Source organism: Silene latifolia, chromosome 11, assembly GCF_048544455.1.
Source record: "Silene latifolia isolate original U9 population chromosome 11, ASM4854445v1, whole genome shotgun sequence".
Taxonomy (NCBI): domain Eukaryota; kingdom Viridiplantae; phylum Streptophyta; class Magnoliopsida; order Caryophyllales; family Caryophyllaceae; genus Silene; species Silene latifolia.
In genome coordinates, this window is record NC_133536.1 from 196363477 (window position 1) to 196386784 (window position 23308).

Below are 23308 nucleotides of genomic sequence, written 5' to 3' on the forward strand. Positions count from 1 at the left end.
AGGGCTATGGAATCCGGGGCTATTCATGGGGTCCGTGTGGCTGCTCAAGCACCGTCTGTGACTCACTTGCTCTTTGCCGATGATAGTTTGTTTTTTACGCGGGCCAATGTTGTTGAGGCCGCCCGTGTAAAGGACATTCTTGCTCGTTATAAAACTGCCTCGGTCATATGGTCAATTTGGAGAAGACAACATTGTCTTTTAGTCGTGGTACTACTATGGCTAGGAAGGCAGTTGTAGCTGAGGCTCTTGGGGTTCAGATTGTGGATGTGCAAGACAAATATTTGGGCCTTCCAACTATGGTTAGTCATTCGAAGAAGGTTATTTCCATGGTGATCAGGGACAAAATTTGCAAGAAGTTACAAGGTTGGCGAGGTATGTTACTCTCTAAAGCAGGTAGGGAAGTTTTGATAAAGGCAGTGGCCCAATCTATTCCCACATATGCTATGAGTGTTTTTAAATTACCGGTTAATTTTTGCGACGAATTGCGATCTCTTGTCTCGGGTTTTTGGTGGGGCTCGGATAGAGGGAAACAGAAAATTTCGTGGGTGGCGTGGTTGAGGCTGTGTGAACCAAAATGCAAAGGTGGACTCGGTTTTCGGGATTATATGAGTTTTAACAAAGATTTGCTTGCCAAGCAAAGCTGGCGCCTGCTAACAAACACGGACAGTCTAATGTCGAGGATTATAAAGGGCAAATACTTTCCCGAATCATCGTTTTTGGAAGCCCAACTAGGAGCGAACCTGAGCTATACTTGGCGAGACATATGGGAGGCGAGAGAGGTTTTACACTTGGGTATTCGATGGAGGATTGGGGATGGGGCGAGCACAAGGGTGTGGGCTGACCCATGGATTCATGGAACTCAAACTCGAAGGGTTATATCTTCGAGAAGGAATGCTAGTGCGGATATGCTTGTTCAAGAGCTCATGAATGAGGGAGGTACGGGATGGAATGTGGCGAGGGTTAGGGAGCTCTTTCTGCCTTTCGAGCAGGAGAGGGTCCTTAGGATACGCATCAGTGATAATAAGCCGGTTGATGGATGGTGTTGGGACCTGGAACGAGATGGTATTTACACGGTGAAATCAGCATATTGACTTTTACGCGCAGCCAACGAGGAGGTCCCAGGGCAATCCAATGGTGCGGCCGAACAAGCTTTGTGGAACAAGATATGGAAGAGTGACACTCTCCCACGCATTAAAATTTTCTTCTGGCAATTATGCCTCGATGCATTGGCCACACGAGCCAACATAGCAAACCGTATGAGAAATGGAGTTGACAATTTGTGCCCGATTTGTAACGGTTTTGAGGAGTCGTGCTTTCATCTTGTGCGTGATTGTGGGTGGGTGGATTGGGGTTGGATTTGGGAAGAGGTCGGGATGGAGCTAAAGAAGGGAGAGGGGTTTGAGCGGGCGAGGGAGTGGGTGGAGGAGGAGTGGAGCGTGAGAGAGTGTCTGACCTTCATGACGGGGTGTTGGACGATTTGGGAGGCGAGGAATAAGTGGGTCTTTAAGGGTAAGACGATCCATCCTGATGCGGTGTTGAGGAGCGTTCACGGACTTTTACGGGAGATGCTGGAGGGACAAGGGGTTAATGGGAGTTGCAATGATGAGTCGGGTGAGGGGCAGGGTGAGGGAGAGGACGGTTGGGTGAGGCCAAGGCTTGGGGAGTTCAAAATCAGCGTGGACGCAGGAGTTATTAGCGGTGTTGGGACAGGTTGGGGAGCGGTTTGTCGAGATGAGGGGGTGGTATGTTGTGGGCCCTGACGGAGCAGGAGAATGAGGAGCGTGACCCGACGGAGGCGGAAGCTTTAGCTATCCTTGTAGGGGTTCGTGAAGCTAAACGAAGAGGCATGAGAAGAATTGTTGTAGAAGGTGATTGCTTGAGTGTCATTACCGATTTGCAGAAGCGGAGACAAGGCCGAAGCGATATTTTTTTGATTTACGACGAGATTTTTGATACCGTGTCTTTTCTTTCACTCGTAGGAACTTTAATAGCGTCGCTCATAGTTTAGCACATATCGACCCATGGTTTGTTGGGTGTAGAAGATGGGACGAGGATGTGCCTCACAACATTGTTGATTGTATCGCTCGCGATCTTTTATCTATGAAGTAATACCCTTCCGGGTTTTCTCAAAAAAAAAAAAAAAAAAGAATTACGTGAATGCTCTTGCTAACAACCTTGGCTATGCCATTAAATACCCAAGAATAGAGATTTTAATTTATTTAGAATATATTCCATGAGAAAAATTCCTAGAATTGGAGGGATCCAAATACATTTACATTTCCATCAAAAGAAAAATTATATTTACGCAAATTTGTTTTATATTTCAAATTGATAAATGATCTTAGACAAGTCGTATTCTCTTTAGGGTAAGATTATTGGTGAGTTTTGAGACAAGACTCGCATGAGTCTTAAAAAAAAAACTCACCAAAAACTCCCAATAATCTACCAAAGTCTTGACATAGTTTTAAGTTGAGTCTTAAAAATCCACGACGACTCTACAAAAGTCTTGACCCCACCATTTTTGAAATGACAATCAATAAAAAGCTTTCATGTATTAAACTATTTTTTTTCCTTTTACTCTTTATCTAAACCTCACAAGAAAGGTGTACTAAAAAAAGTAGAGTTTGAGTTGAGTTCAGGGAATCCACCTTCTAAAATAAAGCCAAGTTTTTTTAAGGTTTTTCATTGGTCCACTATTTTAGAAATTTTCTTATTAAAAAAAAGCATCCTAACCTCACCCCACATTTTTTGAAGAAATTTTTTATCCAATGTTAATTTATCAAGCATTTTTATTTCAACCATAAATTAATACTCTAATTAATTTCATGACATTAATTAACCATATCAAATGTGAATATTATAAGTAAATTTTTTCAGAAATTTCTAGAGATAATAATTTTACAAGATGACTAATATATTTTTTGAATATTTATAATTTTTTGTAATAAACAAAATTAAAAAAGTATACCCGTGCAAATATTGCACGGGTTTAAAACTAGTAATGTATAAAATCTTAGGTGAATCTGAAAAAAGTGTGAACAATAAAATATTAATAAAAATTAGTAGAAAACTGATATGACGAGTGTTAATACTTTGATGAGTGTGACTGATAATCATATCCTTAGTAGAACCAATTCATCTCAACTCAATCAAACTAATTAAATTAATCAAACAAATAAAATAAAACCAAAGAAAAAAAATCAATGACACCCCACAAAAATAAAAAGACATGGAAACGACACTCTATCCACGTTATCGGTTATATACCTTCCGATCAAACCTCATCCAACGCCCCTCTTTTTTCGATTATATCTGGTCCCCTCGCTCCTTTCTCCCCACCCAAAATATAAACTCAAAATTTATATTTCGGCGGCTTCATTTATTATTTTCATTTCAACTGATAAATTACAAAATTAATTAATTAAATTAAACCAACAAAAAAATAAAACATCTCTTTGTTTTTCCTCTTTATTATCACCATTTCCCTCACCAATTTCCTTTGTTTTTCCAATATTGTTACGGGATTATTCATTGTTGTCGACGGTTTTACGACCCGTTACATGGAACATCACTGCTACTCCCTATTTAACTATTTATAACATTCTCCCTTAAAATTTATTTTCATTTTCCCTCCCTTTTTTGTTTTAATTTCCGTTAAAAAGAAAAGAAAATGGCGTATCATCAAAACCACCATATACAACAACAGCAGCAGCAGCAAAGAGCGGCGGAGCAACAAATGGGCCCACAATTTGGAGCACCGGACCACCACCACCACGGCGGCGGCGGCGGAGGAGGCGGTGGCGGACCTAACTGGCTAAGCTCAGCTCTAGCAGGGAGAGGCGACTTCCTCAACCTCCACTCGGTGGATGACTCGGCGGCGTTGGCCGAGTTGACTCAGGAGGCGGGGAAAGCGGAGGGAGTTGAAGACGACGGCGGCGGAGGTAGCGGAGATGCGGCGGCAGTGAATTGGCAGAGTGCCAGGTGGAAAGCGGAGATATTGGGACATCCTTTGTATGAACAGTTGTTGTCGGCACACGTGTCGTGTTTGAGGATAGCTACGCCGGTGGATCAGTTGCCGAGGATTGATGCTCAGCTTTCGCAGTCGCAGAATGTCGTTGCTAAGTATTCGGGTCTTGGTAATGGCGGTGGCGCTGCTGGTGGTGGCGATGATAAAGAGCTTGACCAATTCATGGTATGATTGGTTCTTCCTAAACAATTGTTCTTATATGAGACGGTTTTATGTTAAACTTAATTTAATTGTTTTTTTCCGTGTTGACCAGAAGTATTCCTACCGACAGTATAGCCGTATAGGGAAGTCCGGGGGTTTATTAGTTGAACGGGTTGGTTTACACATTATTAATATTATATGAGACGGTTTCTTAAGAGACTAATCGAGTTTGGTTTGATTGGTGGTTCAAAGTCTATTAATTAGAAAACTGAGTCATCTAATTAGAGGTTTTAATTAGTTTAATATGATGATGGTTAGGTTTTGGACTTTTGGAGGTTCATTTTAATACATGGTAATGGTCTAATGGAGCTATGATTGACTTTTTAATCAAAAATTATGTTGTCATTTTATGTCCAATTTTGTAGAAAATCAACAATTTGATGGTTGAATATGTATATTAAAAAAATTATAGAGAAAAAAAATAATTGTACCAATCTCCACAAGAAATTAAATTGAATTTTGGAAGTTGTAAGACCATCCCCAAGCAAGGTCAATTGGTAGGTCATGACCTTGCTTGGGTCAAGTTAATCACAAATTAAGAAGAGGATTAGGATGACCCAAGGTAGAGAAGGTCAATTTGTGACCTAAGGTAGAGCAAATTGACCCACCATGTGTCACAATTCTACTAGTTACAACATTTAAAACAAAACAAAACAAAACAAAAACTAAATAAAGTGGAAGTAAGAGAAAGGTTTTGGTAGGGTAATGAATATGGTAAATGATTGGAAATGTTGGAAAGTGGAAAAATGATTGGGTTGGTGACCTAGGTCGCGACTTTCTGCTTGGGAGGGTGAAAGTGGGTCAAGATCAATAAGGTGTGATTAAGAGCAAAAATTGGATTGACCCGATTAAATCGACCTTTTGCTTGGGGATGGTCTAAAGGGTATAGACTACTTCTAAGCACCTAAGAGTCTTATGTGATTCCGTATGTATTTGACCTGTTTTAATGTTTAAAACGGAATTTGTGCTTAAGATAAGATATTGATGATGTTGTTGCCAAGATGATGATCTTCTAGACACATGAATTTTAAAACATCTAAATAAATAATACAGTAGTATATTTATTTATGGCGTAGAATAATAATGAAATGTAGATTTGGTGGCAGGAGCCAGGAGGAGTATGATAATTTAATAATTTGTTGGGTGGGTAGGAAAGTTTTATTGTTGTTTATGCAATTCAAGAGAAGAGGAGATTTGCTTTTTGGCATCTAGTTAAACTGTTTTGTGTTGTTGCTTTGCAAACTTTGATTATTTATTTCATGTACCTTCTTCTATCCAATGGTTTTTCTGTTGTTTCAGCCTTTTGGGTGTTAGATACATACAAATATTCTTCTAACAATAACCATCTTTGTTTTTCTTTTTTCCCTTTTTTCTTTCTAGAGAATCTGCATTTGACTACTACTCGTAGGGCATTCATTTCTCCACCTTGTATATTGTGGGTTGTGCATTGTACATTGTGCATTGTGCATTGTGTTGCTCTTATTTCTCCAAAAAATTGTTTCATTTGTGTGAAGGAGAGTACTTTTTTCGGTTCTATTGGGATCGAGTTTGGTAACGTAGCGGGATGAATGAAGTAATCTTTTTATTTAAGCCACGTGTTTTAGGCATCGTACACAAATAATTGGTCGATATGTCATGTCTTGCAAAAGGATTGAATTTGCGCCTTGACTCTTGGGGGTTGGGATCATTTCAGATCTTCAGCGTGCGAAAGTGAATGAAAAAATTGATATCAGCTAGCTTATTTTGTAAAGTTACCAAGCGTGATACTTTTTTTCGCCTCGATTTTAAACCCGTCATCATCAAAACTTTCCTTTAGTTTGATTTACACCAATAGAAAGTGGGAAAGAACACTCAGTTGTGACTTGTGAGAACTGAAAACATGAACTTTTATAGTGACTAAGATGTGACCTTTTTATTGTGGCAAATGGTTCATCAATTATTATGGTTTATTTATTCCTTTAAAGACTTTGACAATGTTGATGATACGTTTGAGTGCTACAGATGTAGTATTACACTGCTACTAGTAGAAACTGAGGTGAAATTTTAGGCAACTGTTTTAGGAATGATTGTTGAATCATAATGAGGTTGAGGAAGCATGTGAAAGTGGTGTTGGCTACTTTAATCTTCAGTGGAAGACATGTCATGGTGGAACTTTTCATTCCTGGGTTACCAAGTACAGACCTTTTGTCAAATATTCATTCTCCTAAAATGCCAAGGTTTTTGACATAAAAATCCTTTTAGTGTTGCTGCATTCCGACGACTTGTTATAGCTTTTAACTATGAACGGTACTGGCGAATTGATACAGGTTTGTTTTGTCTTATCAAATGAAAATACCTTAAATTGCGGAATATTATCACTATAAACAAGGTATAAGATTGAGTTTGAAAATTAGTGTTTCTTTTCTCTTTTAGGATCATTCATGTTTGTCGTATTTTGATTGCATTCACTGCCTATAAAATCAGATACTGGTAAACTGCTAGGAATGACTTCAGGACATATATGTTACGTTGAAGTGCAAAACATTGGTGCGAGAGGAGAGAGTTATTTACTTTATAAACCAATGAGGCAATGGGCTGCACCTTTCTCTACGGCTCTACCAATTGGTTTTGCAATGTAATATTTTCTGGGATTATGATGTTACCTCTTTCTCTTTCTTGTCGGTGTGGACCAAACCCGTCTTATGTGAAATTTCACATAAACCCACGCTCCAGTTTTTAAATTCATTAAGTTGTGTGTCATTGGTTGGTGACATTGCTGAATATATAGCATTAGAGGGTTGTTTTGGTAACTGTTGTTTACCGAATCCTTGTTTCACGTTGTAGACACATTATGTGCTGTTGCTGTGTTCCTTTAAAGAACAATTACAACAACATGTTCGTGTCCATGCAATGGAAGCTGTGATGGCTTGCTGGGAAATTGAGCAGTCTCTTCAAAGTTTGACAGGTATTTCAAATACCTTATCTGCAGATCATTTTGTTACTGCTCAAAGAGTCAAACATGTACGGAAGGATCACATCTGAATTTGGTGCTAGCGTACTCTTTATTTCGATCTTAAAAACACGAATTCTCAAACGAGATGTTCTGACACACTGCTTTTATGTGAGATCACTGACTCAATTTACCCATTATTGTATGCATTGTTGTATATGGGCCTATACAAAATATAATAGGGGATTTAAATTATCAATATGCATGTGAAATGCAAAAACTAATCAAAATCAATATCATGAACAATATCAAAATCAGAATGAAGAGACACCATATGAAAAGGTACCTTTAATAACTGAAGTATTTCTCATTTAAAATTATATAAAATTTTCTAACATGCATCTACTCCCAATCTCCCATAATTAATCATGCATATACATCTCATTTTCAACATGTGAGACAGTCTAGTGGTTTAGAATACCATAAAGTCATAATGGAACGAATAGAAAGTTTTTTGTTCCACAAGATTGCTCTTGGGAGGCTTGAACCTGAGCCCATTGGTAATTTCACCCATGTTTTAAAATAGCTTCACTATTTTTTTGGTTTTTTTTTTGCTTCTGTTATCTTGATTCATTCCAAGAACCGGAGGGCCTTCCTAGTTCCTTTACCATGAGATTAACTAGATGATTCTCTTTAGGGTGAGATTATCAGTAAGACTCTCTCAAGTCTTAAAGACTCTGCCACATCAGCTTTTCACTAACTTTTATTATTTCTTTATTGTTCAGACCCACCTCAGACTTACCTCAGACTTTATACATTATCCGTCAGACTCACCTTAGACTCTACTTTTCCATTTTACTTCCTTTTTCCACAAAAAAGAAACGACACATGTGATTCACTCATTGGTTAATTTCTCTTTAAGGTGGGGTCAAGACTCAACTTAAGACTTTGTTAAGACTAGGGTAGATTATTGGTAGTTTTTAGTGAGTCTTGTCTTAAGACTTACCAAAGTCTTGTCTCAAGACTACCAATAATCTTACCCTTACCTTGTTAACTTGTTTAGACTACATTCGTCTGAAAAGTTTTGTTTTTAGAGAAGCAAGAATTGAAGGAAACTCTTTAGCCCTTACGCCTTAGGATAATAGCTATGTATTCTGAATTGCTGAAACTCATCCTTTTCAATTGCAGGAGTTTCTCCCGGTGAAGGTACTGGTGCAACTATGTCTGATGATGATGATGATGACCCTGTAGATGGGGATAGTAACTTATTTGATGGAAGTTTGGATGGTGCGGACACCATGGGATTTGGGCCTCTCATCCCGACAGAGAGTGAAAGGTCACTGATGGAGCGTGTAAGGCAAGAGCTTAAGCATGAACTTAAACAGGCAAGTGATATTACTTGCAATTCCGTAAAATGAATTACCAGTCAAGCACTCTGATGAGTGATGACTGATTTTTCACTAATTCTCACAGGAAATGGTCTTATAATAACAATTTTCGGGAAATTGACCCATATAGTGAAGAAATTATTCCTTTAATTTAAAATTTTAGTTGGTTAATAGTATGTGAGCAGGTTTTTTGGTTAATTGGCGCACATTTTAATGTTATAAGCATTTTGGGAGACCAACTGTTTTTAATCGACTTTGCTTTCAAATAGGGTTACAAGGAGAAAATTGTGGACATAAGGGAAGAAATCTTGCGTAAGAGAAGAGCTGGGAAACTCCCCGGTGATACCACCTCTGTTTTAAAGGCTTGGTGGCAGTCTCATTCCAAGTGGCCATACCCAACAGTATGTTTTCTAAACCCTGGTATCAGCTGGCATTGCTATTTTGCTTTTATAAGTTCATCTGCATGTTACCTGTAAAACCTGTTTGCTTTAAAGGAAACATATATTGTGAGTTCAGGCAATTTGGCCGATTTAGTGGATTTGCTGATTTTTCTTCTGCTAGTTTAAAGGTCCAATGTGTGTCAAAATTTCACATCTGAATGAATTTAGAGGGTCATAGTTGAAATTCTTACATGTTATAGAGTTTTTAAATGCGCTGCTGCATGAATATGCTGGGTTGTAGGCTTGGCGTAGTGGCATACGCTATGGTGCTCTAAGAACGTCTCAGCGTTCTCCTTTTTTTTGGCCAGTTGAAACCATTTAAATAAGAAAGCTGTTAATTCTCAAGTCTAAGCCATTATTAAAAAAAGAGACATGGTTCTACTTTTTTTTGGCCAGCTTTTAATCCAGGATATTACATAAACATATTCTTAGCCCTTTCAGCTAAGATATGAGCTTTCCCGTTAAAGGTGGGGGAATAAAAACTAATAGATCAACTATGAAAGTTACTAGAGAGACAAGGATGTCTTCCACTAAACTTCTAAAACACAAATGCACTTCACCTAGCCGAGGATCTGCTGAATAAGTTGGAGGCAACCAGATAGCACATTGGCGTGCCACAGCTCACATATGAGTCCTTTTGGTTCCATTTGCTGCGCTTCCTCTGCCCATAAACAATACCCTTGCAAGCAATTTCGGCTCCTTTATCATCATACACTGCCTAACCTGCTGCCACCTTGCGATTTTTAGACCAAGCCATGTCAGTCTAATCCGATGGGTAGGATACTTGCCCTTTATCTCAAATTAGGATGATGGGGTGAATTTCTTACCCGGAATCTATATTTACATCCATCCCTTTGAGAGTCATCCACTTGCTTAAAACTTCCTCTTGTTCTTACTCTTTTATCATCAAAGTTTTAAATATTAGAGAAACAGATACCAACTAAGCGAGGTTTTGCCCCTCTAAAAGCTACTGCATTGCGAAAGTGCCAAATTGTTGCAATAGCATGAAGAAAGGAAAGAACTCCTAATTCATCATCGTTCTTAAGCAACAAAGTAAACCAGTAAACCCATTCCTTAAAAATACATTCCCTTCCTATTGCACTTGTAATACCTAATGGACATCCTGGATCCCACCCACAGTCTGCTAGCAACATCGTAATTGGGATTCTGGCATAGGTGACAATGGTAGGTCCCTACGCTTAAACTCCTCCCCTATTGAAATCGAATCAGTACGAATTCCCAAATTAGAATCTCCCAAGCAAGTGGAGCTGGTAATCTCCAGTCTTTTTCTAAGGAAGTTCTCTATATAGTCAAATGCCCTTTTGTCCTTTAGTTCCATCATACGTTTTTTCTTGCGCACTAAGAATACCGATTTATAGAGACTGTTTTCACTATACTCTCCTGATTTTCTGTGAGTCCAGTACATATCATCCTTGCAGATTGCAATGACTAGAATTTTTTCCTTTAATGAATCCAGTACATGGTTCTACTTTAGTATTAGGATAAAGTGAACTTTTAGTTCTTATACAAGGGGTATTTATGTTTTTAAAAATGGTCCTTTTATGTAATCATGTGTGTTAGGCTAAATAAAATGAAGTTTTTCAATACTGTAGTCTAAAACCATCTTCCAAGAAATTTTACGATATTGCAGAGTAAGATCACCTTACTATGTTGATTCTAATTGTAGGAGGAAGACAAGGCAAGATTGGTGCAGGAAACAGGGTTGCAGCTAAAGCAGATTAACAATTGGTTCATCAATCAAAGGAAGAGAAATTGGCACAGTAATCCTTCAAGTTCAACTGCAGTGAAGAGCAAGCGTAAAAGGTAATCTTGCTCTACAAAAACTGCTGAGATGGTTCCATATGAGACTAGACAGTTAACCTTATGAGCAAACACGGTTGTTATTGTATGAGTTAACTGTCATGCATCATATGAGACTAGGCAGTTAACTCATACACGAGGATTTAAGTTGGTCTCACATGCCTCGTACAAGATCTTGATTGCCTTGTTTACTTTCGAAGAATAGCCTGATGAGTAAACACGGTTGTAATTGTATAGGTAAAACAGCAGCAATTGTTTCGCATCAGTAGGAGCAACCCGTACCCAAAATGACCCATTCCATCCCAGATCCGATTTCCAGGTCTACTTGCAGATCACATCAGATGATATATAGGTCTCAAACTGCAGTAAGAGTTACCATTATGGGTGATTCTATAATTTTGTAACTTTTTTTTCATATAAATAGTGTGTTTGAATCATGGGGTGTAGCTGTACAGATTTAGCAGTTTACAATTCCTGGTATATATAGATCGATTTGGAACCATTTATTTATTCATGATATAATAGACATCGTATATGCCCTGGAGGTCTTCTAGTATCTTACAATCGAATGTTGTTATCTGAAATACCGACACTAGTGCTAAACTCGTGCAAATTTTTGCACGTGTTTGCTTCATTAAACTTTTGGTATCAATAATAACGGAAATTGTAACTTGTACTTCAATCAGTAAAAAAAAATTTAGGTATTCGAGGAGTGTCTTCTGGGAAATGATTTAACCAAGGCTATTGATTTATAATAGATAATAACCAAGACCACTTCTGTGATTGACAAATTTGCCCTTTTTTAATGTGAAATATATCCAAGGTCAGCATCGGGAACACCTCTTGAAAAGGTCGTCAAGTCGACGTTGGTTCAGTGCTTGTGGTGCGTTTGGATGAATAGCATCGGGAAACACTTTTTGAAATCGTTAACGTTGTTCATCAAGGTTCAAGGCAGGCCAGTAGGCAGTAGGAGATCCGAAACTTAGGAGTACTCCTGAAGTACTCATGAATACAAGAAAAATCTGAGTATTGGATCTCTTGGAGCGAGATATCCTCTACTTAAATGCAACCCTCTTAAATTTGGAGTGAAAAAATAGTTTTGCGATAGACTGACTCTTATGTCGTAGCTTAAATTCAATCATTTCTCTACAAATATTGTACACCAGTGTGATGCCCGTGCGTTGCACGGATTTTAAAATAATTATCTAAATAATTATCCAGCCATCCATGGCCTTCCCTGACATTTTCAGAATCAATTAATTTTTAAAATAAGTGCTTGAGTTTTTTTCTAGAAACAACTACCAATAAGTACTAACAAAATAGCTATGTATTGAATAAATAAAGTTTCCATTATCAAATATCATAATAAAGGTGGCAACGTGGGCCATAAGGCCATAGTTCTAACTTGAACACGGGTTCAAGCCTTGGTGAAGACTATTTTATTTCACTTTTACAAATTAAAATTTCAAATTCCCAAAAAAATGAATTAAAGTTTCAAATATGTGGTTAATGTGATTCGAACACGTGATGTACAAGTTAGTGGTAAGGCATTCACACCACTTATGATAGAAGCTCTACAATGTTATTTAAATAAGCTAAATGATATATATAAGTGAACTAGAGTAGTTGTGAGAATAATTGGGCCCCTTGAAACTGGAGGCCTTGTTCCATCGCACGGGTTGAATACCTATTGGGCCGGCCTCCTAGATCCCTTCTTTTTGGACATATCCATCCCATCTCAACCATCGTTATTACTGTCAATGCCTCTTGAAACGTTTCTGAGAATGAGTTTAATATGCTCTTTTTCCATCATCAAAATATTCTTGTTACTCAATTTCTTTTTAACCCTATTGTGTCTGTTATATCAACTCTAGGTGCTACTTTAAAAAGTTTCTCCTTAGGCTTCTTTTATTCTAAAGAGTGCTCTTACCCTCACCTTACCCTTCTTTTCATGGCAAACCTTAAATGATTATGTTCCACGTGTACCAAGCATCGTAATTTCTTTTCTTGTAGCTTGCTTGGTGAGGGTATACTCCTACATAATGTTAGTCTCTCTTCTCAAGGTTTGTCTGTTTCGCCTTCTTTAACATGTGTCACCATCATTCTAAGAGCATCATCCACATTGTGTGGGTCTGTCCCTCGTTTTGTCAGCTTTTGCTTACCTTCTACTCCTTTAATTTGACCTTAATCCTAGACTCTTTTAAAACCTTAATCACTTCAACTTGTCTTGATTTACTCTGATCTTTTCTCCTTAATATTTTGGTGGTTTTGGTCAACTCAGTGTAAAACCCCTTGACGCGTAGTGACTTTCTTTTATTCATTTTCTTTGCTCTTCTTGGTCTATTGCCAACACTCTTAAAACCTGACCTCAAACACCTGTTAACTCAATCTATTACGCCCCTCCTGATTCCCATGGCACAAAATGAATGTAGCCGTATGCTCTTTTGGTGTGTAGTGGTTGGATTGCCCGAGATCATTTACAGTCCCCTTTTGAGTGTATTACTTGCCATTCAAGTTGACCTTATCTCCCGTGCAATAGCGTGGGTTGTTAAAACTTAGACTATTTATGAGAAGGTAGTGTGAACTTGAAATTGTTTATGTTAAAATTTCCTTGAAAATGTCATTTGATAATATTTTTAAGATGTTTGTATAACTGATCAAACCGAATAAAAAAATCAAATTGGCTTTACAGTTTGAACACATAAACACATGTCAACATATAAAGAAACGTAAGTAAGAAAACATTTATCCACAAACGGGGAGAGAAAAATCCATCCAAGTGGTCTTGAAGGGCCAATTTGAATCGAAACCTAATAAAATTTTGTCAATTTAGAAGAAATCAATTCACAGTAATAAAAAGGCAACAACTTGAGGTAAAGACCTCATTTGGTTTTTGCAGGGTAATAAAATAATAATTATACCATATTAATGTGGGGTATGTGAAAAGATGATAAAGATAATGATTAACCTATATTTGTCTTACATCTATTTATCTTTTTTCATACTATATGATTATTTTGAGAGATCCCATCAAAAACATTATATTTTTTTTATCTATTTACGTTATTTTTTTTTACTTGTTTCATGTATTTATTACGCAAAAGACTCGAAGATGAACTAATATGAGATACATGATATCGCTTATGATATTATTTTCCTAAACTATACTATCGATACAATGCATAGTACTTTACTTGTGTTGTGTAACTATTTGTGCAAATCTTACTAATAAATAATATTGGTTTAACCGAATTTTTTAATTGATTATGTTTTCTTTTTATATATTACGTATCAGTGTATCACTACGTTATCATTGTGTCAATTTGATTTTAGAGTTGAAAATAATTCTATTTCCATTAGCGATACCGATCTTTCGCCAAATATTTTTTTATGTGCGTGCACTCCTTCTTTCAAATGTTTTTTTATCTACATATTAATTATTTAGTAATAAAATATTTAGTAAAATAACTTAAATTCTATTATTAGGTCAATATAAGCATGGTGACTAATGAATATTCTTGAAACATTAAATACTCGTATAGTTCAATTTTTTTAAATTATTTGATTTCAATATTGAAAAAGAGGAAAAAGCGGGGGTTATAATGTTTATTGTTGAAACTTATTGTTATCCCCAAATAGTGTGATAATAAGGTATCTGAAAATGACCTAAATCTGAGACAACCTGACCCAGTGGCGGAGCCAGAAATTAACCCCAACGAGGGCGAAAAATCTCAGTAGGGGGCGAACGGGTAATGGTTTAAGATAAACTCGAAAAAAATTTGAAATTTTTTACTAAAACAATGAAATTTCCGACCGCCCTCTGCCCTGCTAGCCCCCTAACTCCACCACTTACCCAACCCGACCCATTTTGAACCAAATTCTTGAAAACGTGAATTGTCCTGACCCGAATCTGACCCGATTTGCTCGTTTGCTAGCTTTATCTCCGTCACAATCATTTTTTTTTTACATTTGATTAATATATTCCTCATAGAAATTAAAAGGATAAATAAATAATGGGACGTGAGGAATGTCAATCTTTTTTTTTCTAAGCTAACTTATCATGTACCTTTGGAGCAAACATCCTTAGAAAATTGTTGTTTAATACAGAGTATATTACTACGTGTGTAGTAGAGGTTGGACATCCCAAGAAAGTTGTGCAAATCTACATGTTAGAATGATATAGGAAAATACGCAATTATAACAAAATTTCAGCGAGGGTTGAGAAATTATTATGATGAAATAAAATGGGCATGCTTGCTATGATAATCATAAAATACACAATGAATCGATCGTGTAATGATCAATTTCAACTTGTTTGGATTAATTACAAAGACTTGAAACTATTACTAAGTTATTAGATATAATATTTAAAATATGATGTTTAGATAATAAAAGTATTAAACTCTATTTCTATATTATTTTATATATATGTTAATTTTTATTAAACATTATTTCCATACTTTTCTTTTTATATTGTGAATTATCATATTGAATAATGCGTATAAAATTGGAGTCTATGAATATATCTATGTTTTTTTCTATAGTATATCTAAGTTTTTATATATATAAATAAACACGAATATTACGAAATAATCTTCTAACTCTAATAGAAAAGTTGGAAAAAGAAATTTTAAAATAATAAGTGCACAAATATTTAATAATAATTCTCTAATTCTAATAGGACAATTGTAAATGATTAATTATTTCCTAATTCTAATAGAAATATTGTAAGTAATTAATTTTTAAATTTAATTAAGTGTTTTAAAAAAGTTGGAAACTACCACGTCGCTCGAAAAAAGCCTCAAATATATATTTACTAGATTTAATTCCCGTGCGATGCACGAGCTTTTTGTAATATTATGTTATATAAACAACAGAGAAACGTTGCATTTTAGAAAACCAGTACAAATTTTAAGGCCCTTGAAAAGACTGAATACAAACTCAGACCCCATGTTGATTAACCTACGCATCCTAATAAATTTTATCGAGAAAAATGAGCATTTAAGCTTAACTTCTACACCAAAATAAATTAAGGGCTTTTCTTCATGCTACCCTTTTTTCTTTAATTCAGTGTGATATCCTTCTTTTGTAAAAAAACATGACTGTGATTATGAGTTCTATAAGTAACTCTGGTTATACAGAAAACACTCCTATCTCCTTTAACTTTAATTGTTGACCTATGTCATTTCTGTAACATTGTTCACACATGACACCAAAATTTTATTAAAGTCGTGATTAATTGAACTGTTGAGCCTACAGTACTATTAGAGTATTAGTTACACAGCTTAGCTTTTATTTCCTTACATATTTCGTTTTAGCTAAAAAGAAGATGATGATATTGAAGAGGAAGAAAGGCGTGTAAAAGCACTAATTCTCATATGAAACTAGGGGCGTCTTAAAACAAGTAGAGGCCCGGTGCTCGGAAAAAAATGAGGCCCTAAAACATTAGTTTGAAACTTTATTGAAATATTTTGTTAATTTTTCTTTTGCTCTAGGAATAAAAGTAACCAAGTAAGCTTTGATAACATCTCATCCAAAGCTTTGATAACATCTCATCCAATCGTTCAAAACACTCATCATTTTTACTTGAAAATTATCCTACTGCGAGCCTTTCTTGAAGGAAAAATGTCGTTCAAAGTTTTATAATCAATCTTTTTCAACAAATCTTTCTCTATGGCTATCAATGCTAATACGTTTAAATCTTCTATAATAGCACAAGTATATTATTCTTCCCGATATGAATGTAATCTCATTAATAGTTTCCGAATTTGATCACCATAATCTTCATTAAAATACAAAATAATAAATTAGTCAAATTAACCAAAATACTCATACTAAAATTCGGTCAAAATTATCAATTAAGAATGAAGAATTTGATCCATCTCAACATCCCTGATCTCAATCAACACGGGATGAATTTTAATAATTGTTACAGAACATATTAAACTAAAACTCATAAAATTAGAATGGAAAATTTACCTTATCTTAAGATTGCTAAAACCTTACGACTAAAATTGAATTGGGTTGATTTCCTCTCAAGACAATGCACATAGTATTAGCTAGATTATTATTATGTGGTTAATCTGATTCAAAGAAAAATTGAGAGACTAATGATGGTGAATTTAGGTATGAGAGTCAAAAATATATAGTTGGGAATTATTCCAACGTTGGATTATTTAGGATTTTGGGTGTGAAAATCCAAAACAATATTTGGGGAAGGAGAATAATTAACGCATAAGTAATCAAGGCAATGAATAATTAAGGGATAAATAAAGCATGAGTAATTAAGGCAATGAATAATCAAGCCTGACATCTTAAACGTCTTATTTGATAATTTTTTTTTTTTTTTTTTAATTTTTTTAGAGAAGATCAACAACGAGTTTGGGCCCAAATTTTGGAGGCCCAGTTCGAGCGCTCAGGGCTGAACTGGGCCTTAGCCGCCCCTGTATGAAACTGTCTTAGAGTAACTCTAGTATGAGACCTCTCATATAATGGGTGGTTACCATTACATTTTACATTTTTATTTAATTTGTTTTTAGTTAGTTTACACTAATTTCATGCTAATTTTGTGCAAGATGGTCTTTATGGAGTTAGGCTCTGTTCTTTGGCAGAATATAGATGAAATGAACTTAATTGAGTTCAACTAAACTGAAGTGAGCTGAATGAGTTGAGTAGAGCTGAAATGAATAGAGCTGAAAATTGAAATAAGTTAAAATGAAGTGAGCTGAGTTCAACTGAACAGAGCTAAAGTAGAAGTATGGGAATTGAAATTAAGCTAAAAAAGAACTGGGCCTTAACCTGGGATAAAAATAAATTAACGATACTTTTTATATATACTAAGTTACGTATATATAGCTAATAGGTAGTTGAACTCGAAGATTATCACTAATTTAGATCTACATTTACACTATTATTGTAGTTGATAATTATAATTCAACTATTGTATTATACTCCCTATGGAGTAATAATAATAGTTGTATGAAACTCAATTACTTCGTATAACATATGATATGATTGTTTTTAGAGGAACATGATATTTTTTTTCTTGTCAAATAATGTACTCGTAATCAATTTCATGTTTTAATAAGTAGTTTGTTAAAATTTGACTCTCTTTTATCATTTAAAAGAGTTTAATAGGATAATGTTGTACTCGTAATAAGACTCAATTCTGTCAAATATGATATGATAAGACTCAATTTCAGTCGAACCCATATAAACATAATGCTTTATCCCTTGGTTAAAATACAAATTTAACACATAAACACGAAACATAGTACTCCCTCCTATTCTAAATAACCCTCCCTTAATTCATGTGTCCCCTCCAATGTAGAGAGTTATTTAGAATAGGAGGGAGTATGTTTTATCTACTCTACATTTGATACATTACATTATACTGCCACCAAATAACCCGTTTATAAAGACAAATTTCAAGGTCTAATACCTTACTAATTAACCATATTGGAATTGTATGGTCATTCACTCATTCCGACCCTTGGTTCTCACTATAGAAGTAACCTTTTGGTATTTGGTAAACTTAAGTAATAGTACATAGTAGTATTTTTGATGAATAATGATAAAAGTAAATAATACGGAGTACAACCTAAGATAGAATACATACAACCGCATAATAAATTGGACTTGAGTCGGTCTTGTCCCCTTAAAGATCCTTGTATCATCCTCTAGCCAAGAAGGCCAAGCTTTTTTTTCCCTCGTATCTTGTATGGAGGCGGGTATTTATACTTGACTAAGCTCTGTGTGTAGAGAATTTGGGAATAGATATAACTTGAGAATATATAAAGATCCCGAAGAGGATTTGCATTTTCCATCTTCCGTTCGTTGCTTTTGTTCTCTAATCTTGGCTTTGTTTTGCTTCGTTGGTCTTTAATATTTATCTTGATGTGAGCACGTGATTTCTAAGCCTTTGAGCATAGAAGAGGTGGCTTGTCCATTATGGAATTGGGCTATCTTTAGTTACTCCTAAATTCATCCGTTCTTCCAATGATTTGACACATTATCTATGATCATTAAAAAATATCATAAATTAGTCCAGTTATTACTGATGCAAATTATATTCTAAATAATGATCAAAACTCCCAAGTAGTAAACAGATACAACATACTTATAAGTAAAATACGCAAATGACGATGGTAAAAGTATACAACATAGTATAAAAATCAGTAAATATCATCTGATCAATCAACATCCTCTAAAATCATAATGGAAGAACCCATAATGGAAAAACGGTAAAACTAAATAAACATAATATTATCTACAAACAAATAAGTGAATATGTGAATTTGGTAGGATGGACACAATTTATTGGCTGACTATATATAGCAACAAAAAGGTCATCACAAACTCTAGAAGTTTACGTATTATAACAAAATCAATACCATTAGAATTCTATTGATTTGCAATTAGCCTCTTATTATTAAGAATTTGATTAATATACCTATTGCACTATTATTTGTGTTCACGTAATATACATCTACCAACAACACAATCTCTTTACCCTTTCACGTAATATAATATGTAGAAAATGATTATGAATTGGATGATTTTCATTGATCACAAGAACATTACATTTATACATGAAGTAGGAAACCTTAGAGCTTGAGGAGCAAGCTACGTATAACTATTTCTTAGGAAAATACAATATACAATATATCTAAAATAATACAAAGATAATACTTGAAAGATACAGGGAATAATATTTACGAAATATCTAAACCGTATTATTTACGAAATATCTCTAACACGCTCCCGCAAGATGGGCTGTCCTTGTGCCAGTCCAATCTTCGAAATCAACGAGTAAAAGTGAGTACCGGAAAGGGGTTTTGTAAGTGCATCAGCGAGTTGATCATCCCCGGAGATATGTTGAACTCGAAGAGTACCTTGTTGAACCCGTTCACGCACAAAATGAAACGGCAAAGCAAGGTGTTTCATTCGTGAATGAAAGACCGGATTAGCAGAATAATGAGTGGCAGAGAGATTGTCACAGAAAATGACTGGAGTAGAGGACGGAGCCATACCAAGTTCAACGAGCAAGGAGTGAACCCACGAAATTTCAGCAGTGGTGTCAGCCACAGCCCGAAATTCGGCTTCGGTAGTGGAAAGGGAGACAACCCGTTGCTTCTTAGAGGACCAAGAGACAAGATTTCGACCAATGTAAACAAGGTAGACGGTGGTAGACACGTAATAATATCTGTCACCCCCCAAATCAGCGTCACAAAACGCATGAAGAATCGAAGGACTTGAGCGAGACAGAGTGATGCCATTAGAGAGCGTACCTTTTAAGTAGCGGAGGACTCGCTTCAAAGCGAGCCAGTGAGACAGACGAGGAAGTTGCATATATTGTGCTAATTTGTTAACAACAAAGGAAATATCGGGACGAGTAAGTGACAAGTATTGTAAGCCTCCAACCACAGCCCGATAGTCCGTGGGATTGTCTATAGGGACACCAGAATGTTTTGGAAGTAAAGAATCAGACGCAATGGGAGTAGAACAAGGCTTGGCGTCAAGCATTTTGTGACGATCAAGTATATCATAAATATATTCATTTGAGATAGAAATAAACCAGAGTGAAAAGTTTAGGATTCTAAGTACCTAAGAGGGGGAGGGGGTGAATTAGGTACTATTTTAAAAATTTCAACTTAATCTTTATTGAATTAAAGAAAGTTGATTAATGATATGAAGAACAAATGGATACATCGAATAAATTAATTGATTAAGAGTGTATCACATTGTTAAGAATGATTGCTGTAAGGCAACAGTTGATCTGACTGTTGCTTGTTTTGTCTTAGCTCATAAGATAAGGCTATTGACCAAAAGCAACAGTATCAGGAACTGTTGTTAAACAAAAACGTGAGTGTACAACGAGTAAGATAAATACAGCGGAAATAAAAGTAACGAGAGATCAACAAATGTTTTTGAATTGGTTCGGCCAACACTCTAAGGGCCTACGTCCAATCTTCTTTTATTAATAAGTGAAGTGATCTACTCCGACTACTTAAACACTTAAAATAAAAGGACCAACAACCTACTCCGGTTGCGACACAAGTTTCAAGACTACTCCGTCTATAAACTTAGGACTCTAACTAGAATGTTTCCAAAGATCAAGTTTCCTCAAACTGATTCTATGAAAGAATTGATAAGGACAACTTATAGATCAAACGATTCTAGGCAAGAGAATGCAATACTTAAGGCAACGGTAGTGAAGACTGTTGCCACTGGAAGACTTAGAAATATTTTGCAAAGGAAGTGAAATGCTTTAAGTTCCTAAAAACAAATTTGCAAAACACTTTGAAATTCTCAGGAAAGTCTTGGCTGTTAAATGAAGAAGTGTTCTCCTTTTATAGAGGATGCAAGTGCTTTCAAAATTAGGGTTTTAGAGGTCAAACATTTTAGCATGTGACAAAGGCTTGACCATTCAAAGTTTGCACACAAATGACAATCCTTTAAAAGATGAAATAAAAAAAGAAGATTTGTAAGGCTCCCAAAGAAGGGTTTTCAGAAATATAGCATATGAACCAAGCAAAAAGAGGACAATCCTTGAAAGACCATTTTGGAAAGAAACAAGTTTTGCTTTTATAAAGTAAGGGAAAGTCTTTTTGCTATTTTGGTTAAAGCCTTTTAGGATATTCAAATGGCATATTCTTTTCTTAAAAACCTTTCATTATTTTCAAAATCTCAGAAATGTAAATTTCACAAATAGAGATTTGTATTTGAAAGTTTGAGCATTTTTGAAATTGAAGACTTATTCCAAGTGACACGAGTTAAAGCAACGGTCTAGCTGACTGTTGCCTTAGTAAGCAGACCGTTGTTAAACAACAGTCCTGCTTACTGTTGCCTTAGTATTATACTCTCTTACCCTTACATAAGTGACTCTTAATTACAACACAATTCTTGGGTAGCTTCATCAACACTTGTTGACCTTGAACATTGATTAATTCTTGATTGGGGAAAATGACTAAATCCTGAAATGGAACACTTAAAGCATGGTTAAACATAGGCATGTCATCATCAACAAATGTGTTCTAACAAATTCCCCCTTTGATGATGACAAGCCTTATAAAATGAATGTTCCAAAAAGTTCCCCCCCGAAATGGTTAGTCCAAAAAATAATCATGAAGGTAGAATTAGGGAGTTAAACTTATGAGGTTACAAATCCTAGAGCAATATCATTAACATACTTAGTCTACCACAAAACAAGAGATTAATCAACAAACAAGTAATAAGAACATGAATTTCTCTTTTCCCTCTCTTGACATCATCAAACAAGAGGCTACCCCCGAACACAGAATAATCATGCATGAGACGTCACATGAAAGACAACCATAGTTGCATCATAATAACAAGGTCAACACAAAGCAACGGTTTAAACATGAGTTTAAACGCAAAGTTCAACAAGGCTAAACCATAGTTTAATTAGAACACCACCGAATGATAATGAGAGATGGACAAGAGGTTTAAGCCAAAAGACATGTTTGAGTATGAGCAAATTAAGGTGTGGAAGTTTGTTATTTTTTTTTTTTTTTTTTTTTTGGTAATGAAGAGGATTTCAAAATGGTTGAGGATAAGATAATGAAGACAAGTTTTTTTTTTTTTTTTTTTTTTTTTTTTTTTTTTTTTTTTTTTTTAATGGGCAAATTTAGGGTGAGGAAGTATGGTCTTTTTTTTTTTGAGGATAATGAAGAGGATTTCAAAATGGTCCAAGATTTGACAATGAAGGCTTGAGTTACACTGATCGCTACTGTTGCATTGGACTTTGTGATAAAAGAACATCAACGACTTCTTGTTTGCTTTCATATCATGAAATTTTTTGACAAATTTGATCTCAACCTTTGAGCATAGCAACAGTTGCATACACTGTTGCTTTCCTTTCTACTTTGACCTTTGAGCATAGCAACAGTCGTATACACTGTTGCTTTCCTTTCTACTTCTCCCAATTTTTCGCCTTACTACTTTCTTCAAGAAATTCACCCTCAATGCTTCTATATGTTTTCCAATAATTACAATCACTTTGACATCCCCATATTATCTTCCCATTTCTTTCCACCTTTTTTTTTTTTTTTTTTTTATCATTCTCCATTTTTTCAACCAACTTCTCAATTATCTCTTGATGTATATGTAGAACATGTAATTGTTTGGTTCTTTGTTTCACATAGACCTTTGCAACATAAGTGAATTGAATGTGAAAGGGTGAGGTCTTTGGGTATTAAAAATGAAGGATTTTGAGCGATTTGAAGATTAAGAGACATCTATTTGAAGGTGAGTGAAATGGTTGGTTTTCGGGTTGATTTGAGAGGGGAGGTGTCCTCATTCAATAGGGTAGGTACCATTAAACACAAGACTAGACATGCGGTTGAGTGATTATTAAGCACACAAACGGTTTATCAATTACGGACATAACATGGAATGAATAAACTAGAATGAAGGATAGTAAACCCGTTTTAGTCAATCATATGAGGGATTAGTTTAATTCATATAAAAGTTACAAGCA

The 23308-nt window shown here is 35.5% G+C and overlaps 1 protein-coding gene across 1 annotated transcript; it reads left to right on the forward strand.

Moving 5' to 3' along the window:
* The first annotated feature begins 3337 nt into the window (after nt 1-3337).
* LOC141612249 (homeobox protein knotted-1-like 3) lies at nt 3338-11308 on the forward strand. The gene is made up of 6 exons (XM_074430980.1): nt 3338-4192; nt 7052-7172; nt 8346-8542; nt 8815-8946; nt 10673-10809; nt 11044-11308. The coding sequence occupies exons 1-6, from the start codon at nt 3671-3673 to the stop codon at nt 11045-11047; spliced, it is 1113 nt and encodes a 370-aa protein (XP_074287081.1). The 5' UTR covers nt 3338-3670; the 3' UTR covers nt 11048-11308.
* Nucleotides 11309-23308: the final 12000 nt, after the last annotated feature.

Coding starts and splice junctions, on each gene's coding strand:
- LOC141612249 (XM_074430980.1), top strand. CDS start 3,671: ATGGCGTATCATCAAAACCACCATATACAACAACAGCAGCAGCAGCAA. Junction 4,193..7,051: donor AAGAGCTTGACCAATTCATG/GTATGATTGGTT, acceptor TTCACGTTGTAG/ACACATTATGTGCTGTTGCT. Junction 8,947..10,672: donor CCAAGTGGCCATACCCAACA/GTATGTTTTCTA, acceptor TTCTAATTGTAG/GAGGAAGACAAGGCAAGATT.